Source organism: Triplophysa rosa, linkage group LG14 (assembly GCF_024868665.1).
Source record: "Triplophysa rosa linkage group LG14, Trosa_1v2, whole genome shotgun sequence".
In the NCBI taxonomy this organism is placed as follows: domain Eukaryota; kingdom Metazoa; phylum Chordata; class Actinopteri; order Cypriniformes; family Nemacheilidae; genus Triplophysa; species Triplophysa rosa.
This window is the reverse complement of record NC_079903.1, coordinates 17,098,365-17,115,389: the sequence shown is the minus strand read 5'-3', so window position 1 is coordinate 17,115,389 and position 17,025 is coordinate 17,098,365. Positions and strand designations below refer to the sequence as shown.

Sequence of the window (17,025 nt, the reverse complement as noted above, 5' to 3'; positions counted from 1 at the left end):
TCTTCTCTCTCTCTCTCTCTCTCTCTCTCTCTCCTCTCTCTCTCTCTCTCTCTCTCTCTCTCTCTCTCTCTCTCTCTCTCTCTCTCTCTCTCTCTTTCACTCACACTTGAGGTTTTGTTTCCCTATCATGTCACAGTCCATGCGTGTAATACAACCTGATTATTTACAACCCAGTGCTTTTGATAAATTAACTTCTGCATTGCGATGGTGCCGGTCTGTGATGAACTAATCTGGCCGTGTTTGATGCAGATGAAGGCAGGAGATGGGGTGACATGCTTTCATGTCCTCATTGCACAATGTTTGTTTCTGAAGGTGTTCTGGTTTGAAGTTTGTCATTCCATGCATGCTCCCATTGTCAATATTTGTCATCAGATGCCATTGTGTTGTAATTGTTATATAATATGATTGAGTGCTAAAACAAAACTGCGTTTATGTATGTGTTTATAACGTCATGCATCTGACCTGAAAAGTTTGTCTTCCACATCTTATGTACAGAGATACTTAGCAGTAAAGGTTCTTGAAATAATAAGTTGGTGGTCTATAAAAGACTTAAAGGGATAGTTCACTCCAAAATAAGAAGTCTTTCATCCTTTACTCCCCCCTTGTCATTCCAAACCTGTATGACTTTATTTCATCTGCAGAACACAAAAATGGATATTTTAAAGAACGTTTACAACCAAACAACATTGACCCTTATGGACTTCCATTATATTGACCCAAAATCACGAAGACATTTCTCAAAATATCTTCTTTTGTGTTTCACAGAAGAAATGGTCAAATACATGTTTTGAACAACATGAGTGTGAATAAATGATAACAGAATCTTTAGTTTGGGTGAATTATCCCTTTAAACTGCTTTATTTCACTGCACTGTAGTTGCATGTTGTACAATTGTCATTTACACTAGAAGTCAATCAAATATGGTATGCTTTACACAACCGATTGCTCCAACACCATAAAACGCTTCTTTTCCAGCCCATTAGGCTAATGTGTGGTGGTCTGGCTTGCTGTTGTCCTTTTTGCTCTGTTTGTCACCCATCTGTTTCCCCCTAGTGTTCTCAATGAACACGTGCATCTTTTAGGAGCACCAATGGGGTGTGAATGTACCGGTGCATAAAAGCAGCATAGCAACACCAATACAATGTGAGAACACCTGCATAGCAACACAGTGAATCTTTGGAAGAGCTGAAGCTATTGAGGCGGAAAATCTGCAGCAGTAAATGAGACCGATGGACTGTAATCGGAACTTAATATCATAACATTTACAGAAAGTACTATAACTTGATATTAATATTACTGTTGTATTCAATAAAACCATAATACCATATTAGTATTTAAAGGGATAGTTCACCCAAAAATGAAAATTCTGTCATCATTTACTCACCCTCAGGTTGTTCCAAGCCTGAATAAATTTGTTTGTTCTGCTGAACACAAAGGAAGATATTTGGAAGAATGTCAGTAACCAAACAGATCTCATCCCCCATGGGGTTTGGAACAACCTGAGGGTGAAAATTTTCTTTTTTGGGTGAACTATCCCTTTAATATACCTGTGGATAAGGGTTAGTATTAGATCTATATGTAGAGAGTATATACCTACTGACTAACTACTAGCTTTAACAGTTTAGTTATTCACTTCAAGTTCTGTAGCAATAGTTGATGTAGCCACTAAATGCTGGCTGAAATCCCACCGGATGGAGAGAGTTAGCTTTGAGGGAAATCAAAAGGCAAGAAATAGTTTTGTGGTTTATGTCCCAATATGACTCTGCTGTGACATTTCCTCTCTCACTTCTGGTGCATGCGTTGCACAGACCCGACATTCAAGCCTGTGCACACAGTAAACGTCTGTACGCGCTTTCTACCTAGTGTAGTGTAAATCACTGATCCCTGGGCAGTTTGTGAGTCTTTTAGTTGCACTGTGGCACTGACTGGTGAGTTTAATAGTGGGACCTGTTATTGGTATATGAAAATGGTAGTCATTCTGTAACATGGTTTGTTTCAAAGCAATGTGATCTTACCACCTGATACTAACGATTTGATACCATCACACATATTTGTGAGGATGATAAATGTTACAGACACTTTGTTTTCATCAAATTACAAATGTTACTTTGCTGAATGTGCTACATGCACATGGCATTTTAAAACATGTGGCAACACAAAATTGCTTTATTTTACAGCAGAATAAAAGTAAGGGTACAAACGGAGTAGTTACAGTGAGGAATTACTGATGTGAGCTCTGCATTTATGTGGTTGACAGTAGCTTCTTGTATTTTGCGTTTTAGGACGGCACCCAGTGACAGCAGCAATGCAGTAATATACAGACATATGTTTTGTTATTCTTGCTGTTTTCATGCCACCGTTGACTACTATAGTAGGAAAAATTTGATCTGTTGAACACAAAAGAAGATATTTTGAAGAATGTAGGAAAGCAAACAGTTCTGGGTACTTTTGACTACCATTGTCATTTTTCCTACTATGGTAGTCAATGGTGGCCAAGAACTGTTTGGTTCAAGCAAAAGCTTTGAATATATGAATTTATGATTAGTTGCGTCTTTATTATTACAAATAGAAGTCTGTTTTTCTCCATTGAGTGCTTTTATATGCTTGAAGATCTACATCGAGATTAGGGCAGTGGTGGAGCTGGAGGAACATTCCCAACATCTAATGTTTGGGAAGGAGCTGTTTCTTCTGAAAGAGAATCAAGATCTATAGACACTAAGGGTGGCAATGTTTTAACTACAGTGTCTTGAGATGGAGTCGCAGTGAGATCATCATTCTGATTGCCTGGTTCTTTAATATCCACTTTGACCGATTGGCTTTTGGATTCTACAGAGTCCCCAGAAGTCGGGCCTTGATGGTTTTCATTTTCTTCTGTCTTTGGTACATCTTCAACCTGTGTTGGTTCCCCATTGGGTCCTTGGACGTCATCCTGATAATGATTGCCAAATGTGCTGCTTCCTTGCAGTATGTCCCCCATGAACACTTCCTCGTTCGTGTCCTTCCAAAAAGTCAGATGTTTGGAGAGCCGTTGGGGAAGGTATTTGGAGATCTGGCCGAAGCCTCGCCTGTCGACGGAGTCAGACTCCTCAATACTCGGCAGGTTAGGTTGAACGTCGGTTTCCAGGAACGGCGAGGGTCCAGCCCACTCAGGATGATCTAGCTGCTTTTTTTGTAATTTTCGTTTTCGTACCAAAATGTATAAGATGGCTATGAACATCAATACAAAAGTTGTGCCTATTATAGCCGCCACAGCCGTTCCAGGGTTCTTCCTCTGGTTGTTGTTGTTCGGTGAAGGAATCGCACCCTCAGTGGTGGTCGTCAGAGTTGTTGTGAATATCTCCACCGGCTTGCTCGTAGATGTCTTTACGTCAAATCCAGTTGGCCTTTCAGTTGTAATTTGTTTCAGTGTGGTTTTCATACTCTCCGTCTCTTTTAAATCTGTCACGGGTGTTACTGTAAAGGTGTGAGTGTGTGTTGTGGGGCTGGACTGGACTGTAGTGTCCAGTGTCGACTGAGGGGTATGAAGATCACCGTTTGCGCTGGTTTTGGTGCCTTCCACACCTGTTACGTTTGGATGCGTGTTTGTAGTTGAAGATGGTATGTCCTCTGTGGTTTCCTGTGTCTTATTTTCCATTGCATCCAAAACCCTTTTGGTGGTTCTTTCATCAATTTTCGTTGTATTTGGGATAGCTTGCGGTCTGAGGCTGCTTGGTAGTTCCTTTTTTAAAGTCGTTCCTTCCGGTTGTGTTTGCATCGGTGTTGTCAAGTTGTGTCCATTGTCATCTATATTTCTTTTTCTCCTCTGATTCACTACATAAGCTCTGGAAGTCTTCACGCTGATACGCCGCTCTGATTCACTTGTGAGGTGTTGCGTCTGAACGCTTCTTGAAAGTGAAACCACGTTTTCTTTTCCAGCATCAGTAGAGTATTGCCTAAGTCCTGATGGCCCTTCTGCTACATGTGTAAGCCTCTGGTGTTCAGTGATATGCTCGTTGTTCCTCTTGATATTAATAGCTGGTGTTACTTTACTGTTTAGTCTCCATGGTAGCGAGAAAACCAAGACGACGACAAGTGGGCATGAAACAGTCCTCATTTTGTTTATAAAGATATCTTGTCGGAACACCTTGCAAAAAAGACATTTTTCTATATGAGACCATGTTATTCTCCAGCAGTTTCTCTTGACAACGTGCAATAAGCTCTGAATAAAACTCTTTACTCTTTACAGAGTTTAACTTGCAGAATGTATCATGTCAGTACAACATTACTTCATTTTTCATTTTATTCATTACTAATTTTTGAATACATTTTGATGGCAGTGGTAGCATATAGAATGTTATGATAACTTTGTATTTAGCTTTTCAGTCAAAATAGCAGTAAAAATGAGTTAACACACAGTAACACACCGTAGCTGCTTTGTACACTATAATTGTCGTTATTCACTAAAAATTAGCTATAGAGATGTTAATAAATGGATGGCTTATTCTAGATAAGAAAAGAGATTATTTACATACCCCGACCGCCTCAGAAGCATTTGCTGAAGACTGAAGTGTTTGCTGGTGAATACGGAACTTTTACTCAACAGGAAATGAAAGCTATGGTTGCATTCGTTTTTTGCTAAAAGCTGTTTTTTGTCTGTGGTAACGGTGTGAGAACGGACGCTTTTTGCGACAAGGGCATTTTCTGAATCAGTATATGAGTTTCATTATTTACTGTTTTAGTCATTTAAAAGTAATTTAAATGTTTTTATAAGAACTGCCATTATAGATTTGCACATCGTGTAAGAACATTTTCAGCAGAAGTTGTCTGAAGGCATATGATCTCATGACTGTTTGCGTAATCCTCAAAAAGTTCCTTTTGTATGTGAATCTAAACAATGGAATTTATCTGTAATAAGAAAGGAAACATTTCGTACAGTGACTTATGATGAAGGACAGTTCTTTATCTTAAAAAAACTAGGTACAATGGTTTTTTATCGTTAGCATTTTATTTTGTTGAAGTACAAATAGGGAGTAAAGTATTGGATGTCAGAGAATGAGAAGTAAAAAATGGTTTGTGAGGCCTTTCAAACAGTCAGAATGCTCAAGGGTTCCAAGAATTGAAACTGCTTTGCTTTACCGTTTAACAGTCTTAAAAAATATATATACAAATAGTATGTTGCCCTCAAATTTATAATGCTGTACACATTGTGTTATTCACAAAAAAGTAATTCCATCATTGGGTTTCTCTTTTTTTTGCCTTTGTCCATTGTCCAGGCAAACTCATTTTCTTCAACCCATTGGCTTTGCCATCAAATCTACATTCTTTTGCTTCTTTCCTGACAATTTTCTAAGTTGAACACATTCATAGTTAGTTGCTAGTTAAAATCTATGTTATAAAATCGGTTAAACATGTTAAATGAAGTTTGTAATGTTGTGCTTTTGCCGTTATAAAAAACATTATTCAAAGAATTTATTTAAGATCTTTTTTTTTTCGGAAAGTTTGAGTTGAAAGTAAAGAATATAATTATACCACTGCCGCTGGTACAATATCACACTGTTTTCCAGCAGACATCTGACATCACACCCCCACAAAAAAACCCTTTGCATTATGCTTTAAACCATTAGAGGCATGTTCTCCAAGTTTACAGGATTTATGCAGGAATCTCTTGATGATGAGCTCTGGATGGTTGCTTGGACACTTTCAGAGTTATGAGCGCTGTTTGTTGTAGAGATGTACTGGCTTGAACCGGCCTCTCCATCCTGAACCTCTTCTTCTTCTCCATCAGTCTTGACTTCCTCCAGAAGAACGCTGGTTTCACACGGGCCCACTATGCCTCCCTCTCTTATGTCGGTACCCCAGTAACCCGTCCCGCTCACTAGGTCGGCGTTACTTCGTGATGGACGAGGGGCCCGACGGCGACGTTTCAGTCTGGAGACGTTGCACGCCAACACTATAGTGGTGGTTAGAAGGATCAGAATGACGCCACCAGCAGAGGCGGTCACTATAAATGCCAGCTGGGCGTCAATAAAACAGATGATCTCTGACGCTCTGGTTGGAGGCATGCTAGATGGTGATGCAGTTGAATTATTGAGGTCTGAGATGGTGTTGTTGTTCATTGTGAATCTGTGAAACAACGTGTTGATATCTATGAAACATATCATTAATAAGTTTGGAAGTGAATTACACAACACTGTTATTTTTCAGGTTCTGTTGAACATTTTAGTCCACATTACACAAAGGGAACACAAAACATGTCAGTGATGTTTTATGATTTAACAACTGAAATTGTATAATAAAAATGTTAAACACTTATAGTTTAAGTTCTGCCATCAGTTTTAGAAATTCTTGAAGGGATAGTTCACCAAAAAATAAACATTTTGTCATCATGTATTTACCCTCATGTCATTCTAAACCGGTATTTTCTTCTGTGGAACACAAAGGTATTTTGAGAAATGTCTCAGTGGTTTTGTGTCCATACATTGGAAGTCAATGGCCTGCGATGTTGTTTGGTTACCGTCTTTTTTCGACATGTCGTCATCCGTGTTCCACATACGAAAGAAAGTAGTACAGGTTTGGAATGACATGAGGGTCAACATTGTATTTTTTGGGGTGAACTATCCTTCACTTACACATTAGCTTCAGAGATAAACTGGGTGATATAATAGATACTTACGGAAGTGGATATAAGGTCTTGCTTGAGGAGCTTGTCCGGAGAGCTGGATGTTGAACAATGAACTGAAGCAGTGATGCTCAACGGTTTTCAGATGCACAGTCACTTCCTGTCCGCCTCCTTTATGATTTTATTTAGATGTTTTTTCAGTTGAATAGTTACCTGTGGTTTTGAGAGGAGAACGCAGTGTTATATTTACATAAGAGGTTTCTGTTCATATGACTTTGTTACATCTAACGTTTGCTATTTGAAGCCATAGTTACAGCCTTCTCTCCTATGATGGGTCTTTCCAGCTGTTTGTTTGCCATTTTGACACTTGACCCCATATTTGCACAAACCAAAGGTCTGAATTCCTAAAAAAGATTTTTGCATTCTCTCCCAGGTTCAAAACCGGACAGATCAATGGGGATCTTCTCATTTACCACGTGCTGCTAACCCTTAAGCCTTACTATGCCAAACACTATGAGATCGTAGTGGATCTTACCCATGTGGGCCCCAGTAACCGCTTTAAGACGGATTTCTTGTCTAAGTGGTTTGTGGTCTTTCCTAACTTCGCCTATGAGAACGTGGCAGCCGTGTACATCTACAACTGCAACACTTGGGTACGAGAATACACCAAATACCACGAGCGACTGCTGACCGGCCTTAAAGGAAGCAAGAAGCTGCTGTTTATCGACTCGCCCGCACGTCTAGCCGAGCACATTGAGCCGGAGCAGCAGAAGCTGCCTGCTGCTACGTTGGCTCTGGAGGAGGACCTCAAAGTGTTTCACAATGCCCTGAAGCTTGCACACAAGGACACAAAGGTGTCCATCAAGGTAAGAACTCGGTGATATGGGTTGTCAAATTCTGGTATTACGCTTTAAGTGTTTTTTCAAACAATATGAAGTTAAATGGCTCATTCACACAGTTTCTGTGTTATTTTTACTTGTCGGTGTATGTACAAAAGCGTCAGACGGATGTTTCTGGTCTTGTTGCATCTGTTTTTTCCTGTGCCATAAGTGCTGCATGGGGTGTTGATATTGGTTTAGCTTTTTAAAACCACCCCGGGACTTGTAAAGTTCCGTTCTGTTGAACTTCATCTGGTTTTCTTTAATGCAAGAACACACCTTTTTTATGACTCTAAAGTCGGCCCTATGTTCTTTAACTTTTCTGTTTTCTGGCTGATTTCTGTTTTTAGTTATTTAAGCTGCAATCTGTAACTTTTGCCTCTCTATCGCCGTCTCTGTTTAAAATATACAATTGCACCTTTCAATGGGTTAATGAAAAGCATAATTATAAGCTTACCGTTGCACATCAGGGTAGGTTAACAAGACCATTTTCAGCACTGATGTTTATTTATATGCCCAATAAATGCATTTTTTAACAAAAATATTAAAGATGGCAGCTTTAACTTATTATCCTCTTTTTACCCAGGTGGGCTCAACAGCCGTACAGGTGACCTCCGCCGAACGGACACGGGTCCTGGGCCAACCCGTGTTCCTTAATGACATATACTACGCGTCTGAGATTGAGGAGATATGCCTGGTGGATGAGAATCAGTTCACGTTGACCATCGCAAACCAGGGCACCCCTCTCACGTTCATGCATCAGGAGTGCGAAGCCATCGTTCAATCCATCATCCACATCCGCACCCGCTGGGAGCTCTCCCAACCAGACTCCATTCCCCAGCACACCAAGATCAGGCCTAAAGATGTCCCTGGAACCCTTCTCAACATCGCCCTGCTCAACCTGGGAAGCTCCGACCCCAGTTTGAGGTGAGCGCCATTCTCCTTCTCAAAGCATCATGGGATTTTGAGTTTTTGATAGTGCTGAGGTTGTTGTTTAGACTTGAAAATTTGGGGTGAATGGTTCGATGGATCCCTTATTTTGACAAAAGTCTTATTAGGACAAAGGGCCTTTGATTTGCAGGCCTGTGTCTTTGTTGTGTACTGATTAGAAATTCTAATACTGCTCCTTTGTGTCTTTAGTTCAGCTGGGGTGGCTCTTGAACTTGCCGTCCCGAAGCCAGTTTTACAGTGCTAGGATCGTAAACTTATATTTGCATGACAAGTTTGCGATTCTAGGACTTTGCCTAATTTTGGAAGATAAATCATAATCATAATGCTGACGTGAAAACCTTCTTATAACTTCTGCTTTTATATCGCCATCTTTGTTTGAAACCTTAAATTGCAGGTTACTTTATTTATTTACCTTTATATGGGTTGAAGTCAGATCATCAAACTATTTCCCGCTAAACCATACCTGACACTCCATCTCACTTTAGTTTGCGAATCAGGGTGACGTTAGGAGATAATTTTAAACGCAAATTTAGCTATTTGCTTGCTCAGTAACTTAATTTTGTGCATTTTAGTTCTAATTGAAATACTGCTATATTGTGCCTGCACTTCAGCAGCGGTTGCTCTTGAACTTCCCGTCGCAACGTCATACAGTCCTAAAATCGTAAACTTGATATTTGCATGACAAGTTTATGAATCAAGTACTTTTAGGCTAGTCTGATTTATGAAGAGAGTAAAATCGTGTCTCAAATAACTTCAGTGCTAACTAAAATTCATTTACCAGGTCAGCTGCGTACAATCTCCTCTGTGCCTTAACCTGCACCTTTAACCTGAAGATTGAAGGCCAACTCCTGGAAACATCTGGTTTGTGCATCCCAGCCAACAACACCCTTTTTATAGTGTCCATTAGCAAAACGCTAGCAGCCAATGAACCCCACCTCACTCTGGAGTTTCTGGAAGAGTGCATCTCTGGCTTTAGCAAATCAAGTCAGTATCTGAATTCACACTCATTATATAAGGAACCGTGTTCATTTTAAATCACTCTGAATACACTTTGTTGATTACAAAAGCTTTTAGAAACTTGAAAATTGTTTTCTTTCTCAGGTATTGAGCTAAAACACCTGTGTCTGGAGTACATGACTCCATGGCTGCGTAATTTGGTGCGTTTCTGCAAACACAACGACGATGCTAAAAGGCAGCGTGTCACGGCCATCCTGGACAAGCTCATCACAATGACCATTAATGAGAAACAGATGTACCCATCCATACAGGCGAAGATATGGGGCAGCTTGGGTCAGGTATGCCCTCTACCTTTGCAGAACACATTGCCCTGATTTAATGTCCTTTTCATTAGCTGATTCTATCCGATAATTTCATAATGTCAACAACATGACCCTTGAATGATAAATGGCTTCAGATGGTAACAGTGCTATGTATTTTGCCTGTGTTTAGGAACTCGAAAGCAAATTGCAGTGGTTCTGTCAAAGTCAGCAATTACAGATTTGCCTTTACGACGTGTGTTTATAGATCACAGACCTGCTGGATGTGGTGTTGGACAGCTTCATAAAGACCAGTGCTACTGGCGGTTTGGGATCTATCAAGGCTGAAGTGATGGCTGACACAGCTGTGGCACTGGCCTCAGGAAACGTCAAGCTGGTGTCCAGCAAGGTAAGTGTTTACCACTTATGTCATGAAATACTGTAATACTTAGGATGTATTTTATTTGTAAAATGTTCATATAAAAATATATTTTAATATGAAATCAGTTACGAGTATACTCAGATAGAGTAAACTAAAACCAGCGTTCTGACTTGCATTGCACGTTTTAAGGAAATGGAAATGCAACACAACCAAACCCATAAAACCAACCCCAAGCTTTGATCTGTATCTGGTATTTTTAGTGCTGCTTGTTGCGAACAATTACAACTGATGCTTCTGTTTTTCTCAGCAGTTTGTCTAAAGATTTGCTTAAGATCGCAAATGCTCAATCTGAATAGTGTATTATTCAAATTCAATTCCAGTTTAACATCAAAAAGCTTACACAGCTGTATAATTTCATCATCTAAGCTTTTCATCTTTAGTATCATAACAAAATAAGAAAGTGTAGTGTTTGATACTTTCTACGCATATATATATATTTAAATGTATTTAAAATTGGTGTTTCGCCTTTTCCAACAGATTGGAATCTCTCATTTCTATATATCCTTCACTACTTTCGGTCAATTAGCTTTTATTGTTTGTTTTCTTGTTAACACATCTTAAGTCTTCCAGCGTTCATTTCTAGCCCACTAACACTTTAAAATAGATTTCCACTTACCGTTGAAAGTGTTTCTGGCCCTTGTGTTCCTCAATCATTCCTCTTGTGATCTTATCCACGCTGACCAGCTCTTCTGCCCAGCATCTATTATCTTAAGTGTTTGTACACAAATGCTCAATTGGTACGTGTGTGCGCGGCGACAGACAATAGTTAACCAGCCGAGCAGTCGCTCCTATTATATGGGCAACTGTTAGTCACTACACTCAATGGACGTCATTGTGAGACGGTTAACAGAAAGGACAGACACTCTCATCAATCCGTTAACTCTAATGTCTCGGGGTTTGTGCAGTGATGTTTATCAGATATCCTGTTTCTCAATTACTTGGGAATATTTCATATTTTTTCTCCTAAATTTTTAACTATGCTGAGTATATGTGAATATTGTTTGGTTAGCATGTGCCAGCCACTGCTGATGTCACATTGAGCCAGTTTCTGGAGCACAAGGGCAGTCTTTGTGCAGCTGGTGCGTCTGCTCTTTCTAACACTCGTACAGCAGAGCGGCTCTGAGGTTAAATGAGGGATCGAGTATAATCTTATTGAGATAGCTATGAAAGCCAGTTGCAAGTCATGTTTAGGTACGTCACACAGAGCAAAGATTTCTGTTTTGTTTTGCTGTCGCAAGACTATGTACATTCATACCACTCAACCCTATGTGTGTTGTGCATTGAAATGTCCATACAGTGAATAAATATAACTACATATGATAACTAGAATTTTTATATGCTGCATTAAACCACACCTCCAGTAGGCTATAAGGTGCTTTGCTGTGTATATAAAACCCCCAAATTGCTTTCGAAATGTATCGTATTTCTCTTTCAGGTGATTGGCCGTATGTGTAAGATCATCGATAAGACGTGCCTATCTCCCACCCCAACCTTGGAGCAACATCTGATGTGGGATGACATTGCTATCTTGGCCCGATACATGCTCATGCTGTCCTTCAACAACTCTTTAGATGTAGCAGCTCACCTGCCGTACCTGTTCCACGTTGTCACACTGCTGGTGGCCACCGGCCCGCTGTCCCTCAGAGCATCAACACATGGTCTTGTTATTAACATCATACATTCCCTCTGCACCTGCTCGCAGCTCAACTTCAGCGGTGAGAAACAAATGGGATAGCATATTCCTGATCCTGAAAACGTGATGGTTTTACGCTTGTGATGTTATTTTTATATCATGCCAGTTTTAGTGTCATTTTGTAATTTGTCATCTGCTTTTGTCATTTTATTATTTATTTATATTTAATTGTTTTTTATATTGATAATATATAAGTTTAAGTATTTTATTTTAGTTAAAAATTTAGTTTAGTTTTTTTTTTGAAGGGATAGTTCACCCCAAAATGAAAGTTTTGTCATCATTTACACTCTCTCTCTCTCATCATGAACCATTTTAAACATCTATGACTTTGGTTCTGTTTCTGCAGAGGAAACTAAACAGGTGCTGCGACTGAGTCTGACCGAGTTCTCCCTTCCCAAGTTCTACCTGCTGTTTGGTATTAGTAAGGTGAAGTCTGCAGCAGTCATAGCCTTTCGCTCCAGCTACAGGGACCGATCGTTCTCACCCGGGTCCTATGAGAGAGAGACATTTGCTCTGTCCTCCCTGGAAACAGTAACAGAAGCCCTGCTGGAGATCATGGAGGTCAGTTGCTATAAATGCTTCCTCATTTGTAAGTCACTTCAGATAAAAGTGTCTGCTAAATGAATAAATGTAAATATAATATGAAGATGAGAGCTTTAACTTTTTTTATAACAATACAGACTCTGCTAGTGTCATTTTGTGCGTATTTACAGCACTATAACGATCACTTAAAGGTCATGAATTTCACGGACAATTTAGTTTATGGCTCGTATACAGGGATGTAGGAGCAATCTGATAAGTGTGGGCGGGGCATTACAAACCTTATCAGATAGAGTCATGAATATTAATTAGACTATATCTTTCTCCTAGTATCCTTGATTATAGGATGCTCCACCCCTGGCTCCTTAAATTTGTATTTAAAATTTTGTTTTTATCATCAGGCTTGTATGAGGGACATTCCCGGATGCAAATGGCTGGATCAGTGGACTGAACTTGCTCAAAAGTGAGTTTGCAATTTCTGTAGTTTTAAAGTAGTTCACTTCAAAATAAGCCCCCATTGACTTTCCATAGTAGGAATAAAAATTACTATGGAAAGTCAATAGGGGCTTATATTGAAGTGAACTACTCGTTTAAAAATGGTCTTTTTAAGAGTAAAATCACATGCTTCTCTCTTAAAATCACTGAATATCTATGATTTATGTTGTATTGTCTGTTTATAGGTTTGCCTTCCAGTACAACCCATCACTTCAGCCTCGAGCTCTGGTGGTGTTCGGCTGTATCAGTAAGCGGGTGACTCACGGGCAGCTCAAACAGATCATCCGTATTCTCAGCAAAGCCAGTCCTCTTCTCAGCATCGATCGGGTTTGTCCTCTTTCTCTATTATTCATCAAACTCCTCTCTATCAAACCTCTGCAAAGGTTTTTGGTGATATTTAGCTTATATTTTAGTCTAGTTTATTATATTTTTGTCCATTTTTTTATCACTTTCTCCTATCCCAGTGTAATGTGCAGATATCTAATTCCTATTGATTTTCCCAAAGCTGTAGTTTCCTTCAATAAATCTCATTGAAATTGGGAAGAGAATTTTGACTCTTCAAGAAATAGTTTCTATATGCCGTATGTTCTTGTGATTCAGCACTGCGCTAGTCTAACTGCTGTCACGCTCTGTCTGATGAATGCTGTTCACACACAGGGGTTGGAGAGCTGCTTAAAGGGTCCGGACAACTACAACAGCCAGGTTCTCATAGAGGCCACGGTCATCGCACTTACCAAACTACAACCTCTCCTCGATCAGGTGCAGTCGTGTTTCAGTTTTTCAAAAAACACACAAGCAGTTAAGTTCATAATTCTGTCTAAACATTAAACAAATACTTCACTTTTCATGTAACAGGATAGTAACATTGTCATTTAGGATTTTGAGTGTGTATTAGTTTGGAAGGAAAGAAAAGCTAATGTGTATAGTGGTGTGCAGGATTCTCCAATGCATAAAGCTCTGTTCTGGGTGGCTGTGGCCGTCCTCCAGCTGGATGAAGTGAATCTGTATTCCGCCGGTACCGCCCTACTGGAGCAGAACCTGCACACGCTGGACAACCTCCGGGTGTTTAATGATAAGGTACTGAACTATAATAAATGTTAAACACATTTGGTCACATACTGAATAGGCGTGTTTCAACCAGAATGTTGTTGTTCAGACATCCCATAATCCTGCATAAGGCTGTTTACACCAGTGACGATGTGAATGTAAATGTGTTCTTAATGTGAACAGACCTCAATTCGCTTGTGAATCAGACCAAACCAGAGCTTGCCAAACTTCAGCAGGGTAAGGGTCCCCAAAGACATAACAATAAGGCCCCCCATATTACTTTTTTCTTGGTTGTAAAATGTATATTACACACAAGATTATAAAATCTCTTTAAATAATCAACATTTATTATCTGTTAAGGGTTTCATGTTAATTGTTTGTCCTCCAACTTGACATTAAAGTATTTGTAATATGAAACTGTAGTAAAATTTCTATTTAGTATATTATTTTTGAATAATACCATAGTAAATAAAATATATAAACACAATAAAATAAAGTCTCTTTAAATAATCAACAATAATCAGTTGAGGGTTTTATCCCACATTTAAAAAAAAATCTATAATTTAAATTAAATTATTTACTATTGTAAATTGTATTGAAATTTGATGGTATAATAGTGTTTTTGAATATTGCTATAGTAAATATTAAAGTATATTAGAGTTTTTAAATATAGTAAATACTATTGTATACTAAAGTATTTTTTCTTGTGGGCTACCACAAAATGTGCTTATGTTCTGGTGATGGTAAGATGATAATAAATACATTGTATTTGTAATCCATAATGATGCATCCTATTTACAAATGAAATCAAAATGTGTAGCAGAAGCTATAGAGTCAGTTCTTAAATATTTTTGCAGGACAATTAATAACTTTAAATATTTTATATAGAATATTTTAACATTTCGATACGCACAGTTTGGGAAGCACTGGATGAGACCGTTTTAGTTAAATGTATTGTGCTTTTAGAAACCAAAGCATTGTTGTTACTTATTATTCATATAAATGTTTCACTCATGTGCAGAGCCCTGAGGAGGTGTTCATGGAGATCCGGAAGCCGCTGGAATGGCACTGCAAACAAATGGACCATTTTGTGGGACTTAACTTTTCCTCCAACTTCAACTTTGCATTAGTGGGGCACTTACTCAAAGGTAAAGATCAGATGCACTGTGGTGTTCTTACAGGCCTGTTTATGCAAGTCAGCACTGGCTTTATGCCATTTTTATCACCAATAGAGCTCCGGAGGTCACGTGACCCATTCTCTTTACACCACCATACTGGCAGGCAAGGACAGCCGGAAGCGAATATGAAATGAATGGCGCGCCAGCATGAGTTTCAAAGCAACAGAGTTCACTGTGCACTTTTATTCAAAAGACATAGACATGTACATAGCGTCCGACATGTTCGTATGACATTAAAGAACCGTGAGAGCGATCGCAATTAGCTTGTTCAGGTGTGTTTTATTAGTGTTGGGGCTGGACTCGACAAGAAAATGGATCTCGCGAGCCAGATTTGAGTATCAATGCAATAAAGGAACAGATAGCATTCCTTACCTGCACTATCCTGATATCTAACATTACAACTACCTCATCAACTTTCCCTCGTCCTACTCCGGAGACTTTTCAAAAAGCCTACAAAGCCTGGAGAGGTACAAATAGAAGCAGTCTAATTTTGTATAAAATATTCAACTTTGGAGTCTGCCGGCTAAAACCTGCTTCGTCTTCATTGGACGGGTTAGTCAACTGTGTTGTTAGCCAACGTCGACTCTAGCTGTCCTTGTTTGTATAGCCAGCATAGCTAAATCGCTGTGAGTAACTTTACAGTAGACATTATTCATGAAATCAAAATAAAATGATTTCCCCTTTGCTTTCTCCCGCCTGTGCTGGCATCCTGGCGCACAGCAACTGTACACCATGTTGAAATTTCTCAAGTTCTAAACATAAATATTGGTGTTTTAAATATTGTTCGACCACTGTCGGTATCAATGCTGCAGCCGCTCTAGCGCTCTCCTGAATGCCTTCCAAAATGGCGGAGTTTAGATTGCGTGACGTCAATCTCCGGAGCTCTATAGGATCCTTTGAAATTCTCCAGCTGTATGACTGGCCTCATCTGTGCTTGTATTTTTGTATCGACAAACCAATTCATGTTTTTTTAGCCGTAATTTGAATGTCACAGAATGGCTCGACTGCAGTCAATCGCTCAAGTTTTAGTCATGCCTTAAAGTTAGATACAAAAAAAATTCTTCTGTCTTCTGGTGAAGGGTACAGACATCCTTCCTCCACCACAGTGGCAAGAACAGTTCGTATCCTGCACACGCTCCTGGGACTTGTGGGAAAGCACCTCAGCTGTGATAAGTTTGAGGTGAACACACAGAGCGTCGCTTATCTGGCAGGTAAGCTAAACCAAGCACAGCCTACACTGAACATTCTGGAATAAAGTCTGAATTCTGAGCTTAATGTGTTTTTTTATAGCTTTGCTCACGGTATCCGAGGAAGTAAGAAGCCGCTGCAGTCTAAAACACAGGAAGTCATTACTGCTCTCAGACGTCAGCATGGAAAATTTTCCGATGGACACATACACAGTCTTTGACGCTGATCCTGGATGCAGGTGAGATCTCCGTTTTCTTCTTATGACATGTGCTTCCTGTTCCAACCGCACCGTATTGATTTTTTTATGTTACTTGCATATTTTGTTTGTTCTACTAACACTTTCTTATGTGTCAGACTGGTGCTAGAAAACCAGCCCTGGGCTTCTCCAAAAGTGTCAGAGCGTAGCCTCGCACCGCACTACTCCACCATGGGGCAGACCAGCCTTCGCCCACGCAAATCCATGAGCGTGGACATGGGCCAGCCATCGCATGCCAATGCAAAGAAAATACTGGGTATGAACACAGTCTAAAGTAGTAGAGTTTCGTTTTTTGTTTGTTTGTACACGAACACTTAACACATATTCTGGTTTATCACAGGCACCAGAAAGAGTTTTGATCACCTGATATCAGATTCCAAAGCTCCAAAGAGACCAGACATGGAATCGGGCATCACCACACCTCCAAAGATGAGGCGGGTTTCTGAAAACGATTATGAGATCGGTAAGGGGGTCTTCAGGCACATCTAAATGAAATAAATGAG

The 17,025-nt window shown here is 39.6% G+C and overlaps 2 protein-coding genes across 5 annotated transcripts in view; one reads left to right on the top strand and one right to left on the bottom strand.

Annotated features, from left to right (window-relative positions):
* Nucleotides 1–17,025, top strand: part of nf1a (neurofibromin 1a) — a 60,786-nt gene that overhangs the window by 28,857 nt on the left and 14,904 nt on the right. For all 3 annotated transcript variants that reach the window (XM_057350303.1, XM_057350302.1, XM_057350301.1), the window contains exons 36-51: nucleotides 7,032–7,464; nucleotides 8,063–8,403; nucleotides 9,209–9,411; nucleotides 9,529–9,722; nucleotides 9,952–10,092; nucleotides 11,561–11,840; nucleotides 12,165–12,379; nucleotides 12,760–12,821; nucleotides 13,039–13,180; nucleotides 13,511–13,612; nucleotides 13,790–13,930; nucleotides 14,922–15,048; nucleotides 16,158–16,289; nucleotides 16,369–16,504; nucleotides 16,621–16,778; nucleotides 16,863–16,985. In XM_057350303.1, coding sequence (XP_057206286.1) covers nucleotides 7,032–7,464; nucleotides 8,063–8,403; nucleotides 9,209–9,411; nucleotides 9,529–9,722; nucleotides 9,952–10,092; nucleotides 11,561–11,840; nucleotides 12,165–12,379; nucleotides 12,760–12,821; nucleotides 13,039–13,180; nucleotides 13,511–13,612; nucleotides 13,790–13,930; nucleotides 14,922–15,048; nucleotides 16,158–16,289; nucleotides 16,369–16,504; nucleotides 16,621–16,778; nucleotides 16,863–16,985 — 2,930 coding nt within the window. The remainder of the gene's footprint in view (nucleotides 1–7,031; nucleotides 7,465–8,062; nucleotides 8,404–9,208; nucleotides 9,412–9,528; nucleotides 9,723–9,951; nucleotides 10,093–11,560; nucleotides 11,841–12,164; nucleotides 12,380–12,759; nucleotides 12,822–13,038; nucleotides 13,181–13,510; nucleotides 13,613–13,789; nucleotides 13,931–14,921; nucleotides 15,049–16,157; nucleotides 16,290–16,368; nucleotides 16,505–16,620; nucleotides 16,779–16,862; nucleotides 16,986–17,025) is intronic.
* LOC130564335 (protein EVI2B) lies at nucleotides 127–11,154 on the bottom strand. Of its 2 annotated transcripts, none has more exons than XM_057350305.1 (4): nucleotides 10,742–11,154; nucleotides 6,653–6,811; nucleotides 4,512–6,124; nucleotides 127–4,123 (listed from the first exon to the last, which is right to left on the bottom strand). In XM_057350305.1, exon 4 carries the CDS (start codon nucleotides 4,091–4,093, stop codon nucleotides 2,624–2,626), a length of 1,470 nt encoding a protein of 489 aa, XP_057206288.1. In that variant the 5' UTR covers nucleotides 4,094–4,123; nucleotides 4,512–6,124; nucleotides 6,653–6,811; nucleotides 10,742–11,154; the 3' UTR covers nucleotides 127–2,623. The 2 variants fall into 2 exon arrangements, with proteins under 2 accessions (XP_057206288.1, XP_057206287.1); XM_057350304.1 differs by having other exon boundaries at nucleotides 4,512–6,102.